The 18,610-nt window shown below is 36.2% G+C and overlaps 1 protein-coding gene across 1 annotated transcript; it reads right to left on the bottom strand.

Moving 5' to 3' along the window:
* Positions 1-15,854: 15,854 nt before the first annotated feature.
* On the bottom strand, positions 15,855-17,535 carry LOC114732183 (AAA-ATPase ASD, mitochondrial-like). The gene has a single exon (XM_028919474.1). It carries the CDS (start codon positions 17,466-17,468, stop codon positions 16,047-16,049), a length of 1,422 nt encoding a protein of 473 aa, XP_028775307.1. The 5' UTR covers positions 17,469-17,535; the 3' UTR covers positions 15,855-16,046.
* Between the last annotated feature and the right edge of the window lie 1,075 nt (positions 17,536-18,610).

Below are 18,610 nucleotides of genomic sequence, written 5' to 3'. Positions count from 1 at the left end.
TAAATGCGCCAAATCCTCTAAATGTAATTAAATAAAAGATTAAGGTGCACCTAATATTTCAAAATATTTTCTAAACGCATCCAGCGTCCTAAAATATTTTTGACGCAATTTCAGGCATGAACTAACTTTTACAGTGCAGCTACATCTAGTCTTAACAGAAGTTTAACTTTGACCATTAAAATGTTATTTAAGCTCGCAAACCTTTAATGAAAAATTATCCAGGTGTCATTTGAGTAGGACTGCTTACCAACCAAACTTTTATGAAAAAATCAGAGGGCAGAGAGTAAAAAAAATCACAACCGCCTTCACCTCCGGCGACCATGCTTTCCTGCGACTTCGTCAATCTTTTCCGGCTAACAAAAGACGATCGTTCTTGCTGATCTTGTAACAACCTCAACTTTCCGACATCATTCTTATCCAAATGCGTTTGACAAAAGGCTGTTGTTGCTCCTGATCTTGAAACAACCCTCCCTCCTCGATTAAAATAATCACTTACCCGTTTGATTTGCGATCTCCGTCTATATGTTTGCATTAATAGTAGTATTTATTTATTTACTATTTATTAGTTTATTACTTTAATATTGTCTGTCCCCACCCCTGCCGCAACAAAACCCTAAAGATCACAATCCAAGATCCAACTAACAACGTGAAGGCCAAGATTCAAGACAAGGAAGGAATTTTCGCAGACCAAACAGGCCTCATCTTCGCTGGCAACAATTGAGGATGGAGGTGGACGAACCCTTGAATGCTGACTACAAAATTTGGAAGAAGTTCGCCCTCCAGCTTGTTCTTCGCCTCTGTGGGCTGTGCTGGTGCCGAGAAGTGTAAGAAGAAGACTTAAACAAAGCCCCAAAAAGAAGAACGTGAAGCTCGCTGACAAATTTTACAAAGTAGATCCCTCTAGGACGGTTCAAAGGTTGAGGAAGGAGCGCCCGAATGCTGAAAGACGATTATTGTTCCTACTCAGATTCTGGTCCAAGGTTCGCAAGGTTTGCCCAATCAACATTTTAACAGTCAAAGTTATATAATTCTATTAGAATTGGGTGTGATTGCGTCGTAAAAATTAGTTTGGAGTTCAAATTGCATCAGAAATAATTTTACGCACCTGGAGAAATAATTCAATGCCATAATTCAAGGCATTGAACGCACCTTAATTTCCTAAAAAATAAAATTTAAATTTCAACAAAATTACAGCCCTGGTCCTTAATATAAAACTAGATAACTAATTTGTTAATATTAAAAAAATTAATTAAATCAGTTATTTATAACAAATGTCTTTTGTAAACTATCTTATGTAATTACATGTATTGGAGTCTTTAAGAATACTTCAGGTGGAACATTATAAATTTAGGAGGTAAGACGAGTAAAGATATTATTTTTAATTATTTAAGATTAAAAAGAATCTCTTATTTATCTCTTATGTGTAAGACAGGAGTTGGCAATCAGATAGGGTTAGAACATGTAGAATCGGATCCGCCCCGATCAGTTAAAAAATCCTATGTCTCTGAACGTAATTTTCTCAATATATGTTTTCTTCCGACATGGCATGGGAGCAAAATAATGATGGCACGGAAAAGGGTAAAAAATATGACGAGAGGGTAAAACGAAGCGCGTGAAGAACTGGAATCATCACTGATGACGGAAAATCAAAGGCTGCCAATAATATTCAAATTCTTTCCATGTGGAAGAATGAATTAACGAATACGGTGCGTGCACGCGCTGTCGGGATCAAGAGTTGGATCTATGCATGTACAGCTATTTTAATCTTGTCATCAAGTAACAATTAATCAATCGCAAGCTGAGTGAACAGTTAAAAGGGGGGAAATTATTGATGCATACAAGGTTGTTTTTAGCACAGCTAAGGTTCTTAATTACTTTAATTAATCTGTCACGGCCGGTAATTCATAAAATCAATCTTTGGGCGTGTGTGTATCTTTTTTTTTTTTTGGGCCAACACACATATCAGGTGGATACGAGAAAATTTTCACTTGTCAGGTTAATCTCCACTCTAGGGGTTAAAAACGTAATTTCCAAACATAAACATCAAATATGAGAATAACATTATTGTCAGTAATTAGCCTTGATACATATCCACCGCCAAAGACTAGTCCTACGTTTGGTATGAGGTAAATGGAGGGAAAGGAAGGGAAGAAAATTTTTAATAAGCTAGGTTTAAAAAAATTAGAGAGGTGAGGTTTTAAAATTTTAATAATGAGAAGATATAAGTTAAAAGAGTAATAACAATTAATTAAAAGTTTTTAACCCCACTTCTTCAATTTTTTAAAATGAGCCTATTAAAATTTTTCCCTCACTTCTCTTCCCTCCAAGTCTCTCATAGCAAATGCACCCTAAAGATCAATTATCTTAGTACCTCTGATGCACGAATTTCTTGGATAAGTTCAGAATGCAAAAGGATATCTCTGTTGTAGTGGTGAGAAGAGACTAAAATGGATAGGAAGATTTCAAGAAGGAGTGGAAGCTCAAGAGCTCTTGAGAAAAATTTCATAGAGAACACAATTTTTATCTGTGAATGCCTTGATGATTTACATCTGAACGAAAACCCTAATTTATAGTCAAGATCCTGTAGAATCAAGTACTTTAATAAAGATATGCAAGCAATAATTTAATAAAGATACAACTCATCACATTAATACCGACAGGAGATGACAATAAATGACGATAAAGGACACTCTATTATGTAGTTTATCATGATCAGTTAAAAAAGCATATGTACGTGGCATTTTATAAGATTATCAGCAGCCTAATTAGTCGAACAAGAAGAAAAAATAATGGACGCATATTGATAAATCTTGAACAGACTGAGTTCTATTGGAGAAAGTCTAAGGAAATAGCACAAGGATATGATATATATATATATATATATATATATATATAATAACATCCATGACTATGATGACGTGTTACTTGGGAAATGATATATATATAAATAACATCCAAACACATATAACCTAGCTAGGGATGAAGAAATGAGACAGTATTGACACACGCATTGAAATAGAAGAAAAGTATACGTACACAAACCATATGGCATACCTGATGTATAAAACACAAAAGCTGCATCTGGCACGATCGTAAATCATAAAATATTTCATAATAAGAGGATGAAGAGAGAAGCACAAATAAATGTAGAGAACGAAGGGCATCGTGTCGCAAGAGGGTGGCACCGGCAATATTATTGTAAGTATTCAAGCTGGTGCCACCGCTCCTGCGACATGACACCCTCACTCTCCTCTTTCTATTTTTTTAATGATCCATATACTTCACCCTCCTCCCAATTCAGCTATATATACACGCGCACGCACACACACACACGCTACGATGAGCTGGGAGTCTCTGGTAATTTCCAGTTCCAGGCAGCCCTGTCGCTTGGCAGCTTCGCGGCAATTGAGGTAAGTTGTTATGGGGCGTTGAAATTCTGAGTTCCTTGACGCTCTCGCGAAGCTTTCAAGCAATTTACGTATCACTGATTGATGATGTACACACACACACACACACACCCATGTTCTATAATGTTGTGATGATAATGATGGACACTTAGAGATTGTTTGTGTAAGGTTTGGATTCATTGCACGAGGTGGAAAATTGAGTTACGAATTAGTATACATGTCGTGGGTGCATGAATCGATTTAATTTTAAGCTTCTAGATTAATGTAGTACTACCTCCGTTCCTTAATATAAGATTTTATTTGATTTTTATTTTGGTTATAAATATACGACCATAATCTATTGTATCTCTAGTATTTATGCATTTTTTCTCAAGATAGTCCTTTTAATGATGGTAGTTCTAGCTAATACACTTAATTAGCAAGGATATTTTAGAAAAAATAACACTTATTACAAATAACTAACTTAGCTTATTACCTTAATATTCCCAAATTAGTCAACTAACTCTTATAATTAAGATCGGAGGTAGTATTGATTAATAAAGTTCCCAAACCTTTACTATTATGTCACAGCAGGCAGTGGATTCCAGCAAGTTTTGGAAAATAGAAAAGTATTCGGCAGCTTATCATCACGTGAATAATTAATTTCCTTAAGATGATGACACAACGCTATGGCCAATCGGTTTCCCAAACGTAGACATATACACATACATTTAATTACTTAGGATTGAGCTTTTAACTAACATCTATGCCAATAATTTGCTGGCGTTAGATGATACTCCCTCCATTCCTATTTAGAAATAAGACAAGTCCTTAATACAAGCTACTTTATAAAAATAATGAAACATTTTTTACTCATTCTAAATTTTCCCTTTCTTTTCTTTCTGGTGGAAGCCTATCCTTCAATCCTTCATATATATATATATATGACCCATGATGAAGGGTAATTTTGAAAAATTATGCAAATTTTTTGACACTTAATTAGAGAGGGAAGGAAGCAATCTGGATTCAATTCTTAATTGATTATAATATTTGACAGTTCTGAATGAATCATATTCCTGGCCGCCACCAGGTGGGGAAAAGTAAAGGGACCATACCATTATTAATTAACGTTGTTGATTTGTCAAACAGGACTAGCCAGGCAATTCTTTATGCATGTGTGGTGGGCGGCGATATTCCAATAGGAAGAACAACCTAGGAAGAAAGCAAAAAGACGCGAAGGTACAAGGATAATCACTATAGTTATAATTCATAATTAATAATTCTATGCTGCAGCCAGACTTGACGACGTATATACGTTTAGGTAGAAAAATCTAGGAAAATTTGTCTTCAAGCTATAATGAATTGCCGAGGCCAGAAAGAAAGTTCATCTGGGAAATTTCCAAGTGTTTATGGGTTAGAATATTGGGGCATCGAAAAAGAACGTTGATTAGCAGAATATAATGTAAATAAAGATCCAAGTTAAAAAGCAGTGTCTATATTAGGTGGCCCTTTCAGACTGCCGTTTCACATGTGGAAGCAGCTGCGAAATTAGAAGTTTTGTATTTAATTATTTCCTTGATGCTTCGTATGGGCAGACAAAAGCGTGAATGTTGGGAAAAAATAGATTGTGTTTAGATTATTCACGTCTGAATCGATTTTACTTAATTAAAGTTTTTGTTCCTCTTAATGCAAACATTTCCTGTGTGGTATAATATTGTCCCTTCTGAGACTGTCAAGGGATTATATTTTAATTACATATATGTATATATGACTCTCATAAAGAAATATCATTAGTCAATGTAAATTTTTTCACAAGATATGCTCATTTGTGGAACAAAATGCCAGAAAATATAAAACTTAAGCACAGGTTTAAGCTTTACGGAAAATATTGTATCATCAAGGAAATAAAATTTGGTTTCATTAAAAAAAAAAAAAAGAACTAAAATTTGGTTATTGATTGTGATGTAATAAACGGTACGTGGTTATCTGCTTCCGCAATTAAACTCTTTTTTTTTTAACCAGTTGAAAATTAAATCTCAAAAACTGACGCATCAAAAAAGATATCGAGTTTTTCATGAGAGTAATATATTTATCCATGTGGATATTTAATTAATTGCTATAAGTTCTCCTTTTTCTTAGTTTGCTTGTTACTTTACTTTCTCCATCCTTTGTTATAAAATTCACTTAACTATATTATATAGTTTAAAAAAACTGTTAAAATTAGTTTAAAATAATAATATGTTGAAAATGTATTTTAAGTGGGTAAATGTGAAAAAGAAAAAATGAGAAAGAATGTATGGAAAAAAACAAATAAGGAGTCAGAGTATATGAATTAAGGGTAAAATAGATAAAAATACATTTATTGCTTAGACAATCCTAAAGGCATCTTATAAAAAAGTACAAACCAATTAAAAAAATTAAATCTTATAATAAAGGATGGAGGAGTATTAATTTGAGGGTATACTTTTGCAACTTTTCCCCCCTTTTTTAAATATATTTTTAACTCATTAAATTCGGTTATTGATTGTATGTGGTGCTTCGCGATGCGTTAAATAAATAAGAACTAATTTAATAGTTCATTTATAATACCTAATTAATTAAGAAAATGAAGCTTTGGTCTCATCATGAAAGTACTCCAAGAGGAATAGATTTAATTATCACATGTCCCCCTATGCTGTAACACATACTAATCTTTGTGTTTATCTTAATTATTATATGCAGATTTAGATATTTATTGCTAATTTCATTATGCTAGCATTATATTATCCACTATTCAAATAACCTGGTCTGCTTTTTCATCTCTTGCTCATTTTTCAGTCCATGACAAGGGAGTAATTAATTAAGAAGGTGCAATAATAATTAATTTTTCATCACGGTTTTAGAAGAGAAAGCGTAAGACTCCTGTCTAGAAGTAAAGACAATTTCACAGGTTCACCAAAAGAATTGATCCGATTCAAATCCAGAATGAAGAACATGTAATTATATCCTGACGAACTCAAAAACCCTAATCAATATGGATCGATCGTCCCTTAATTCTTATGTACCACTTGACGAATAATAAACATGTAGGGCGAGAAGAGCATAGATCTAATCTACATCTATAACGCAATTATGGAGCAGAACGATCGAATGAATCTGAGGCTGCATATAAGTCTCACAAGTTCCAAGAACTTTGAAAGGGAAAGTCATTATAATACAGAAACAGACTCAACAGAATCCACACAAGTTAACCCTATTCATCAGATCAATTCATATGTCCCTCAATTCCAATGAAGTAAATCCTAATCCTGGTATATATTGGATCTGAGTGTTCTTGATCGTTGCTTTTGGGCGTTAAAATTGCAACAACTTGCTGATCTGAATACAATAAAATATCAGTCTCAAATGTGGAGGCCTGATCACAAATTACTAAAACACGAGTCATTTACAACTACGAGTTTCGAGAAGAATTGAATGGACATTGTGATTATTTCCACAAGAAATTTACAGGCAAGGCTTGCTTAATAATGCAAGAGACGAAGGGATCAGAGGAGGTCCGTAGTTATGGACAACAAATATTACATGTTGTTGAACCTGATGATTATCTCCAATATAAATTGAGAATTGAGACAGAACCTTTTTCTTCTTATTAACTATTGCCCCCCAATACTCCGTACATAATCAAGGACACGATCGACCCGAATAATTTTGTGCCTCATCATCATGAGTCCTAGCTAACCAGCCAAGTTAATCAGAATCATGAGGCATTTTGATTTCTGCCATAATCATCAACACTGATATTCCGCATCCAACTGATCTATCCCTTGGTCTGCGGAAAAATAAAGAGGGAGATTCGGGTTATGGGAAATCATGAGAGAAACCCAATTCCGTGTTAGTGGTCATGGGAAGTGCAGATACAAGTCAGAAGCAATTACACATATATGTAAAAATTAACAATATGAATGACTGAAGCAGGCCTACATATACATATACACATATCAATCATCAACATTAATTTAGAGTTTGGGTAATTGTACTCTTCCAGTTTGGCTCTGATAGTCAATTGATACAAGAATATAATACTCCCAATTAATGAACGCCCTCTCGAATCTGCTTTCACCACACAAGTTAAGTATGCAGGTAAGTAACAAACAAACTAAGGCGGCCAAAACAATCGTAATGAACTGATAACTAATGTAACGAGGTTGTGAAATATGAATGAATGATGGATATATATATATATATATATAGAGAGAGAGAGAGAGAGAGTATAAGATCTTCAAGTGTAAATGAAGAGAGGTTATAGGGCATCATGTCGCAGAGCGATGACCCTAGCAAATAGAAGTGCAAAGCACTGAACACTGCAGGGTCATCGCTCCTGCGACATGACCCCCTCAACCACTTCCCTCTGTTAATTTCTTAGCCTTCTCTTTCATATAACCTTCAACTTATATTCTCATATTTATACCACTTCCATCACTCACAAAGGAGTTCATTTCTGAATTTGATGATCTCATCTGCCCTCATCTTTCCATCTGTTACTTAATCTGCTGGAAGATTAATTGCATGAGTGCGATATACTGTTTTTAGACCCCATTCTTTCCACGGGTCCCACCCCTAGCTTACTTTTATTTCTTACGTGGGACTAGTTCATTGGAGTGACAGGAAAGACCATGGAAAATTGGGTCCTAATAATTGGGGCCAATTTCCTCAATGTCCTGCAGGACTTTTGAATTTTTGAGTGAAGAACCGCCCAAAAGATTCCAATAAGTAATTTAATGCTTGACTATGAGCATTACCTTTATAGTAGCTATCTCCTTCAGCAGGAAACTTAACTGGTAATTTATCTACCCAAGCAACAAAACACAGAACAAGACTGGTTTCCGTTCCCCCCCCCCCCCAAGGGACGGTTACGTAGTTCCAAATAATTTGTTGATGTATAGATATGGTCGTCAATTACAAATGCAGTTAATATATATATATATATATATATAGTCGGAAATTATATTTAAATTCTTTCCTTTCTTCTGGCTTTAGAGTCACTTATTACTCGTCTGCAGCCTATGATTGTTAGTGTGCCTCCCCATATTAAACATGTCTATAATATGCGCAAGCAAATAGAAGGGCACCTGATTATGATGGCAAGACAAATATTTTTTTAAAAAAAATTACAAATAGATCAATTTTTAATATTGATTAATTCTTTACGGTGAATATCAATAAAGCAATAAAATTACTAGATCTAATAAGAAGCTAAGTGTCGGATGACGACTAGCTTAAATTCGATCTCTCTTATTATTTTTCTCCTTTTTTTTCTCTCTTTTGGGTGGTATCTGTGGGGCACTCTCAGCCATATTTGTTCATCATCATCTCCTCTATCTCTCTCACTCTGGGAAGGCCATGAAAGATAATCATGTTATTATGACAATAAAATCTTTCTAGATTCACATACATATGATGACCCTAATTGCTTTATTCTCATCAGCCTGGCCTTTTTATATATTATATTACTTTCAACAAGAAAATATGCACGAGATGCATGATTGCGATACGATTATAGATGCAAGTGGTCTTGGCAAAGACTTGGTGATATGGGAAAAAAAAAATATTTAAGAATAAATAACGTTTTTATTATTGTGTACGTGTAACTATTCTTAGGAAAACTTTACAGTTTGGCTTCATTACATATAGTATCTTTCTTTCTATGTATTGAAGTATGTGAACTTTATTTTTATCTAATCACCTTAAATTTAATTTTTTCCCAAAATGAAATGTAGTAATTTGAAGTGATGACAACCAAAGGTGAAGCACATTTCCTCTTTTTTTCCTTTTCAATTTTTTTTCCTTGGTTGCACATTCCCTTCTTGATTACAAGGCCGACTTGACCAAGAATGTAATGATATCTGTGAGCGGCGTGAGGGTTTTTTTTTTTTAAAAAAAAAATGTAAGGCATATGTGAAATAATAAGTTAAAGGAAAAAGGAAAGGATATTGCAAGTGTATCAAAGAAATCCAAGTTGAAAGATGTCTAATCTTTTCTCCCCGCACAGAAAAAAATTCAATCTTTATTTTCATCGAAGATGGTCTTAGTTTTACCTATAAAATGATTAAGCAATGTACCAAAAAAAAGATCAAAAAATATGAAAAATTAATTACCTTAAAACGAAGGTAATATTTCTGAATCTATGTGCCAATATATTCATGAATCCCGTTATTATTAGCTAGTTCATCTCCACATATTCTAGTATATATAATCCAAGAAAATAAGGGATCGGAATCGGATTATTATTATTTGATGCCTGGGCTTGTGTAAAAAGCATTTTTCATCTCAAATTAAAGTACCTATTTGGAGTTCTTATAAATCATATATTCTTCAATGCGAGTACTATATGGTAAAACAGAAATATAATGCGTCAATATTTCATTCACAGTAAGATAAAAGTTTATTAACTTTGATGAACTTTAATTAAACTGCCAATACAGATTTTGTACCATGACGATATCCAAATCTGTTTAGACGCGGAAGAAGAGTGAAATTGGGAGTTGAGCTTTATCATATTTCGCAAGTAGCAATAATGAAAGTGACGCTAGAAAATAACAGTTTATATTTCGCAAGTAAATTGATTTTGCAGCTAATTTGAAGGTTTATAGATGGCAAATGTGGATATGATGGAGCCTGAGAGCAAGGTTTAAACGACTTCTGGGATATTGTGGGATCTACCAAAGGGAACCAAAAAAAAAAAAAGAAAAAAGGAGTCAGTCCCTGCTTCAAAGCGTGATTTCCAGAACTACCATGGCCTGGATGGGAATTTTTGTGTTAAACGAGTCCAGAAGCTCCGTGAGTAACGGGTTATCTGAAAGCTTTTGTGCGGCCAGCTTATCAAGATGAACACATTAGTAGCCTCTTGGGGGTGGAAAGACGCCTGGAGGGTTCGGTTTACTGCTCTTTTGATCGCTCTGAGAGAGCAAAAGATATCTGTAAATGGAGAAGAAGTTTTTGATGGGATTATTACACACACACACACACACACACAATTCACAGTTGCTTAATAATGCATGGTGATTATATATGTGGAGTGGAAATTACGTATAATCAGTTGTTGCTGGAGCAATAGTTTCAGAGAGGCCGAGATTATACGAAAAGCGGCCTTTTTTCGCAGGAAATTAAGATTAGCTGCAATTCCAGCAGGATATACAGGAGCATGCTCGCTCGCATGCAGTTTTTATCAGTTACACGAAAATGATACGTACAGTAAGTAACAAAGACATAAACAAAAGAAACATCAATGGCAGCAACCGTGAAATTAATAATAATAGAAAATCTTACGGTGATGCTTGTCGGAATGATTAGTTAGAAGAAAACCTTGAGAGAGAGAGAGAGAGAGAGAGAGAGAGCAGGGGTTATTGTCACAGGAGAGCGGCACTGTTTAGTTTAAAAACCATGCAGTGCCGTCTCTCCTGCGACAACATCCCCTCAGTCCCTGTTTCATCCTTTTTTCTTCTTCTTCTTCTTCTGTGGGTGTCTTTGCCTTCCCCTATCCCCTTTATATACGCTCCATGTTCATCTCTCGGCAGTGTGAACGCCAAAGGGTTGTTTCGGCCGACAAACAAATTAGTGAGATTATAATCAATTCACACCGATGAGTGGTTTTTAATTTGAGTAAATCAGAGGCCGGGGAGATGACGTTAGTCAGTCAGGAGTCAGTCAATAAAGATTGAAAAGTCAGGAAAGACAGAATCATGTTCTGCGAGGAGGGCCCTTTGAAAAGTATTCTTTCTTAATTATAAGCTTCCACGTTGTAAGACATACACATTCCAGAAGTAGTCGTCCCTTTCTCAGTTTTGGGTGATGAGGAGTGGCATTTGAAAAGTAGTATTTGTGGTAAATCTAAATATCTACGTGGGATCGATCATGAGGCACATGGCGAGTGATAATTGGATATGACGTGCTACTTGTTTTTAAATGGGTGTTTGAATATTCAAGGGAGAGCGACGAGGCGGGATGTTGAGGAAATTGACTGAAATAAAGGACTGAGACAACTGCGAGTTGCAATCATCTTCATCTTATGCATACATATATACAATGCTTCAATCCGCTGCAGCCACACTTGACGGTCTCGATATTATTCATTGGTTTGAGTTTTTTGAATTATTCTTCTCTTTACACTACAGCTCTTAATTATTTTCAATTTATTCCCTCCATGATAATATGTCAAATAAACATAAAATAGATATTTTACTAACATCACCCTGATCTTTTAGTGAATTATGACTAGACCCCAAGTTTTTTGGGTTTGGACCTAATCCATCAAAGGCGGATTGATTTTTTATTCCAACAATATCGATATAGGGTCGCAAAGAGGATACCTCTTTATGGCCCCTAGCTAGTAAATATTACCTCTGATTCTTAATATAAAACCCTATTTGATTTTTATCTTGGTTTTAAATATAAGACTCCAATCTAATTTGTCTCTCATATTTACTCAATTTTTTTCAAGATAATCCTTCTAATAATTATAGTTCTAGTTAATACACTTGATTAGTAAGGATATTTTAGGAAAGACAACACCTATTTAGGACAAATAACTAACTCAACTTACTTCCTTAATTTCCTCAAATTAGTTAACTGACTCTTATAATTAGGACAAGAGATAGTAATACATATCAATATATAATAAAATAGAATGCCTCTCATCTTTGAAAGGGGTTTTGTTGCTTTTACTTTTCTGTTTTCTTTGTTAGACCGAGTTAGGTAATTTGAAGAAGCGAAGAAGGGGCAAATTGTAATTGCAATATATGCATGTGAAATAGAACGCTGATTGCACAAATATTGTTGGAGGTTCCATCATCGTGAGCTGACTGTGATGTGCATGGAAATGGGCGGGTCCATTTCTTTGATGCTCCTTTGTTTTTTAGCTGGACTTTTCTCTTTTGCATACTTTTCTTCGTAAAGTAGTTTTGTTTCCCGCCGCGTCTTCGCACCTGGGTGACGTCTTGTTACAATTCGTTACGTCACAGGAACTTGATAAACTGAAGATTTAAAAATAAATCGATAAATAAATAAAACAAGTGCCTTTTAGCCCCTTGCCTGCTTCTTGGATGGAAGTACTCATATTTAGATCATTCAGATAAGATTTAGATGGTCCAAATTTAATTTTTTTTAATATTTGTTAAAATAATTATTTGAATGGATATAGAATCTAAAATAAAAATGATCTCTTAACTATCAATTTTTCAAAAAATAATTTTGTTATACAAAAATAATTAATTAAAAAGATTAAATCTAGAAAATTCAGATCAGATCTGAATGGTTGAAAAAAAGCTTTGGGCCAAACTGGTTCCTTCTCGGATACTAATCCTAGATTATTAGAACAAAATTGTTGGGCCAACAGATGATAGGCCCATATAGATATGTGGACTGTGGCCCAATAATACCCAACGTTAGTCCGTACTAGAGGCCACATCAAAAGCCCAAGATTAACTCCGGAACTCAACATGGGCTAGAGGCCTATTCGAGAGTGCTAGCCTGTTTTGGCTAATTATTTAGATGCTTCTGCCCCCACCTTTTTTCCCTAGCGGGAACAAAATCTAGATAAAATATTTTACATATTTAACATGAGCTTTTCAAATAAAATATAATACCTAGATTTTTTTTTAAAAAAACTAATCATACAATAAAGAATATTAATGTAAAAGCCAGGTTGACAAAGGAAAAAAAGAATGCAAAATCCAGACAACAAATGTACATCCATGAGCCACGTAAAACTCCCAAATCATGAATTGCAAGTGTGGTGTTATTTCATTCTGTGCAATTTGTGAATCATGACCTAAGTGCATTCTCGCGTGAAGAATGAAATTATCGTATGCTTTCCTGTAAGAGTTAGTTAAATGTTGGGCCTTAGCTTATTTAGGTGCAAACCCATTTGCTTCTGTATATACATGGATCATTCTTTGATCCTGTGTTGGTATGGATTATTCTTCAAATTCATTATAATAAATGATATTTGTCTTACTCAAGCCTTTACAGGCTATCATGGTATTAGAGCCATTAGACACGAAGATGCCAATCACCAATCTTTAACACGGGCCTCTAATCAAGAAAGCCCAAGATTCTCCTCTGCAGTCCAGGAGTATAGCAACTGCAGAACCCTACTAGACGCCGGAAGTTTATATCTGCGATCTAGCTATCTCTGATAAATTAAAAGACCGTTTGTATCTGTTGAGCACCGGGGCATGTTTACTTACTATAGAAAAAGCCCAGTAACTAGTCAAGGTAGTGTTGTACAGGTGAGATGGGCAAATATGGTAATGTCTAGGTGACAATTAGAGGAAATGAGCATCTGAGAAGAAAACGTATGTTAGGGGAGGTAGGTGATGAGTAGAGTTTGTTGAGGAGAGTGGAGTGCCTCTCAAATGCATTGTGACTGATTTTGTATTTTCCTCCATTAGAGCATACTTCGTAGAGCCTTATCTGCTTGAATAATATAGTTAAGAGTACCATTTCCACCATAAGGTATCAGATCTGAATGTTTCTGGATGGTCAGCACAAGGATGGAGGCTAAATTTGGCGAGTATGATTCTCGGATGCTTCGTGCTGAGCAAAGCATCGAGTAGTGATGTGGCAACTTTGAAATCTCTTATGTCTAATGTGCTTGCTGAATTGCACTTCAGTAAACATTCAAGGGATGGTAACGCAGCTCGAATCCACAGGTGGACGTGATTCACGAGCCCGTTAGTGATGGTGACACCACTCTGTCAAACTATTGCAAGCTTGATGTGCTGTTATTTTTTTGGAGAAGAAATTGAGCTATACTTCAAGCTCAATAAAATTGTTGATAATGACAAGCTCGACACGGCTGTTCTGTGCTTTGAAGGGCGTGCGTTGAACTGGTTTCAATGGAAAGAGGTGCGGGCTCCAGTTGCTAATTGGAAAGAGCTTAAGCGAGATCTTATTCTTTGATTCCACCTGTCGCAATATGATAAGATATATGAGATACTTATGGCTTTATGACAAACCCGCGGCGTGGCTAAATATAAACATGCACCTAGACAGTGGACCAATAAACTTTCCATGGCCCTAAAATAAGGTGGCTCCACTCAATGTAAGCATAATTATTCTCTCTTTTTTAGAACTTTCAGTGATGGTACTGTCTTGATTCTTATTTATGCTGATGATGTACTAATCACATGAATTTCTAAGGTAAGAATAACAAAGGTAAAAGAGTTTCTTCATCATAATTTCAAAATCAAAGACCTAGGTTTGATGAAGTACTTTCTTAGTGTAAAAGTAGCTAAATCTTCTAAAGGGATAGTTTTATTTTAAAGAAAGTATGTGCTAGATTTACTGTCTGATTCTAAGATGAGTGGGTGTAAGCCCCTTCGTATGCTCTGTGAAATCAGCATACTCTATGAAATTAATAGCTTTTGAAGATGGTGAACATAAGAAATCAGAATTATTAAAAGACCTTGGAAGGTATAGGAGACTAGTTGGTAGATTAATCTATCTAATTGTTACTAGACCTGATATTTGTTTTTCAGTGTAGGTAGTTGGTTAGTTTATGAATCAGCCCATGAAAGCTCACATGGCAGCAACATTAAATGTAATAAGATAAGATACTTAAAGCAAAGCCCAGGGCTTGGAGTGTTGATTAGCTCAAGTGGAGATCTACCCCTAGGCTGCTTTTGTGACTCAAATTGGGCTTCTTGTGGGACCACAAGGAGATTTGTAACTGGCTATTTGCTGATGCTTGGTGGCTCTCTTGTTATGTGGAAGACCAAGAAGCAACATACAATTTTAAGGTCCTATGCAGAAGCTGAATACAGACACTTGCTTCTACTGTTTCAAAGGTTATTTGGCTAGTGGGTTTACTTAAAGAGTTACACATTAGCCATTCACATTCTATCAAGATTCATTGTGATAGTAAAGCTGCTATTCACATTGCCTCTAATCCAATCTCTCATAAAAAGGACAAAGCATATCAAAATCGACTATCACTTTATAAGAGAGAAGCTACAAGATACGCTAATTAGTTTGGAACATACTAGTTCTTCAAATCAAAAAGCTGATTTTCTGACAAAGATTGTAAGTTGTGATGTGCATAACAAGTTATGTACATTGAATGTTTTTTGCCCCCAACTTTTTCTTTAGATATCTTTTTATTAGTAGTAATCCTTTTTTCGGTACTATCGAATATTAAATGCGGATATTTCTTCTAATAGAGATCTAAACCTTAGATCGTCACGTTATGAATTGAGAAGAAGTATAAGAGTTAGTTAACTATTAAGTCTCAGTCCATTTATTTGTGTATATATATGGATCACTCATTAATCCTGCGTTAGCATGCATTATTCTTTCAGATTTATTATAGTAAATAATATTTATTTTACTCAAGCCGGCTATCACTTCCATCGACGATTCTCCCGCACCCAATCAATTTTCCCGTCTTTATATCATATCCGATGCGGAGATTCTGAGTTGAAAGAGCCATCATCATCCAACAACTCTCTAATTATTGTACTAAAAATTGATAACACAACATTGTCGCAAGTTGCAAAATTGTTGAATTAAGGCTCTACATGACAAAATTATTTCCATATTTACTGTATCACTGTCCCTCTCGAATCCATTTCTTTTGCTTTTCCTTTACACCAACCTTCCCAGAAATTTCCTGCTGATTTTGACTTATGAACCGTGCTGTGTCTGATCAGCTTCCTGTTTGCCCAAAGCTTCAATCTTTCTCGCCTCCTCCTCTCTTGTCGTTTCGAGAGCTTCAATCAGGCTCTGCAATTGAATTTCAGAATCCCCAGAAGCAGACTTGGGCATCAGGTGTTCTGCTACATCGGCTGGTGTGATTTTAACGTCTCTAAGCAATTCACCGATTCTGGGAAACAAACGGTGGGACTCGATTCTGAGATAATTCTCAGCAAGAACCTTAAACGCCTCGAAGCTACAATAGGACAACTCTATGTGCTTATCCATTCTTCCTTTTCGAATCAACGCAGGATCGAGTTTCTCTATCTGATTTGTGGTGAACACTATGAGTCTTTCTCCACCACAAGCAGACCATAACCCATCAATGAAGTTCAAAAGCCCAGAAAGAGTGACCTGACTACCTCTGCCCTCTCTTTCGCCCGCCGCTGGTCTTTGCCTTTGATCTGTATTCTCTTCTTCATCCTCCCTTTTCACCTTCTTCCTCCTCTGCCCAGTCAAATCAAGCGAACAATCTATATCCTCAATCACAATTATAGACTTGCTTGACGTTTCAATGAGTAGCTTCCTCAATTCAGTGTTATCCCTCACAGCAGTCAATTCTAAATCATAGATATCATAGCTTAAGAGATTCGCCATGGCACCGATCATTGTGGATTTCCCGGTCCCCGGGGGACCGTACAGCAAATACCCTCTTTTCCAGGCCCTCCCAATTCTCTTAAAGAATTCCTCAGCCTTACTGAAAGTGATGAGATCATCAATAATTTCCCCCTTCTTCTCCGGCTCCATGGCTAAAGTCTTAAACGTCGCTGGGTGCTCCAAAGCGACATGGCTCCAATATGACCCGTTATTCGTGTAAAGCTTCCTCTGCCTATTTTTCACCCTAATAGCCTTCCCCTCTTTCATCACATAATTCAAATACGTCTCTACTATCAAATCTCTATGTCGTTTGTGAAAAGTGAGCTTGTAGTACCTTTTCTCGTCGGTCAAGGGGTTAAACGAACGAGACTCCGATTTGGAGTTGTTCTTGCCAGAAGCCCACCACAGCTTAGCTCCTCTGAATTCCTCAGCAACTTCTTCGTGATCGTCCATGCTCAGCACGAGAGACTGATTGTTCTTGCCGATGTCGGCTTTGAGACGCTTGGCTTGCGTGGAGGCGCGTGGGCTGAGGTAGTTCTCTATGGCGGAGTAGGCTTCGCTGCGCATGAAGCGCTCTCCGGTGAACTCGTGGAACGTGATTTGGACGTAGGGGTACACCAAAGTGACGAGCCTCTGAGAGTATTTCTCGATTTGGTTGCGAAGTGGGTAGGGGAAACACTGTTGGAACATAGCCCAAACGAACATTAGGGAAGCAATTATGGATCCTGCCGAAGCAAACATCTCTCCAGACTTCATCTTTCACCTCTGTTTCTTTCAGAAATGGGGGCTTCGCATATATAGATGAGAGGTACGTGACGAGGGGGTCATTAGTTTTATCCTTATGTCCGAAAATAAAATGAAAATATTAAAAAGGTGACTGGGAAGTTTTTGTCTTCATTCCCATAGGTCGGCGAGGTGGAAGAGCCAGCCAAACGCGTGCGGCTCGTGTGGGAATTGTGATATTCCTAATTATCAAGACGACGACGGTTCATTGACTTCAGCTTCCTCGACCACTGAGCTAAAGGAAGAGGCAAACCAAACTACGTAGAAACATGTTTGGCCCTTTCCTTGGCCATTCGTAGTTGGCTGCTCAATCGAAAGGTTGTCTACTTGTCTAGGACAACGACATGCAGGTTACTAGGAGACAAGATGGTAGGTTCATTAAAGGCTTAGGAAATTTAATAGGAGTGGATCTCTCTTTGCGATAGCTTGTATTTAGCTGAAAGTGCTTCAGACTGGAAAGGGAATAGAAGATGTGAAATAATCATGCGTGCTTGCGTAGGATATGCTGGAAAGGAACGCTTTTTCTGGCATGCATGACTCATACATTTTTAGCCTATATTTAGGGGAAAGGGCATGAAGTCATCACTTCATTTTTCTATAGACAAAAAAAGAACAGTAAATTATTGGCTGAATATGTAGATAAATGGGAGTTCAAGTTTCCGTTCAATCTCGGAAGGCCCTTGTGTTTGTTGTCGTTTTATAACCAGTGACATAATTATTACCTTTATCATTCACCTTAATTCTCACTACTCGACCTCTTCAATGGGATTGCTGTTGATTGTTCGGTCGTGTGTTAGAATCAACTTGCTCATAAAACCGTTCAAGAGATTAAAGCCTAATCAGCAAAGCAAGCATCAGGGTCACATTTTCAGAGCAGCATTTCAGGGAATCACGCATGCCCATTCCAACAAAGGCAGAATCTTATTAACGACAGTGTGATCAACAATGTCCAATCACTGTAGAACAAACAATCAACTTCCTGCCCTTTGCAATTAAAAATTGAAAGGGAAAAACGGTCAGAGATACTCTTCTGTTCCTTATTATAAGAGACATTTGATGCTCATAGTATGTTTCTATATATAAGAGACATTTAAAAGTTGTTTTTATTTTTTTAT

Source organism: Neltuma alba, unplaced genomic scaffold (genome assembly GCF_004799145.2).
Source record: "Neltuma alba isolate B1F8T4 unplaced genomic scaffold, ASM479914v2 tig00012885_pilon, whole genome shotgun sequence".
Lineage (NCBI taxonomy): Eukaryota > Viridiplantae > Streptophyta > Magnoliopsida > Fabales > Fabaceae > Neltuma > Neltuma alba.
Note: the sequence above shows the minus strand (reverse complement) of the source record. Positions and strands in the feature narration are given on the sequence as shown.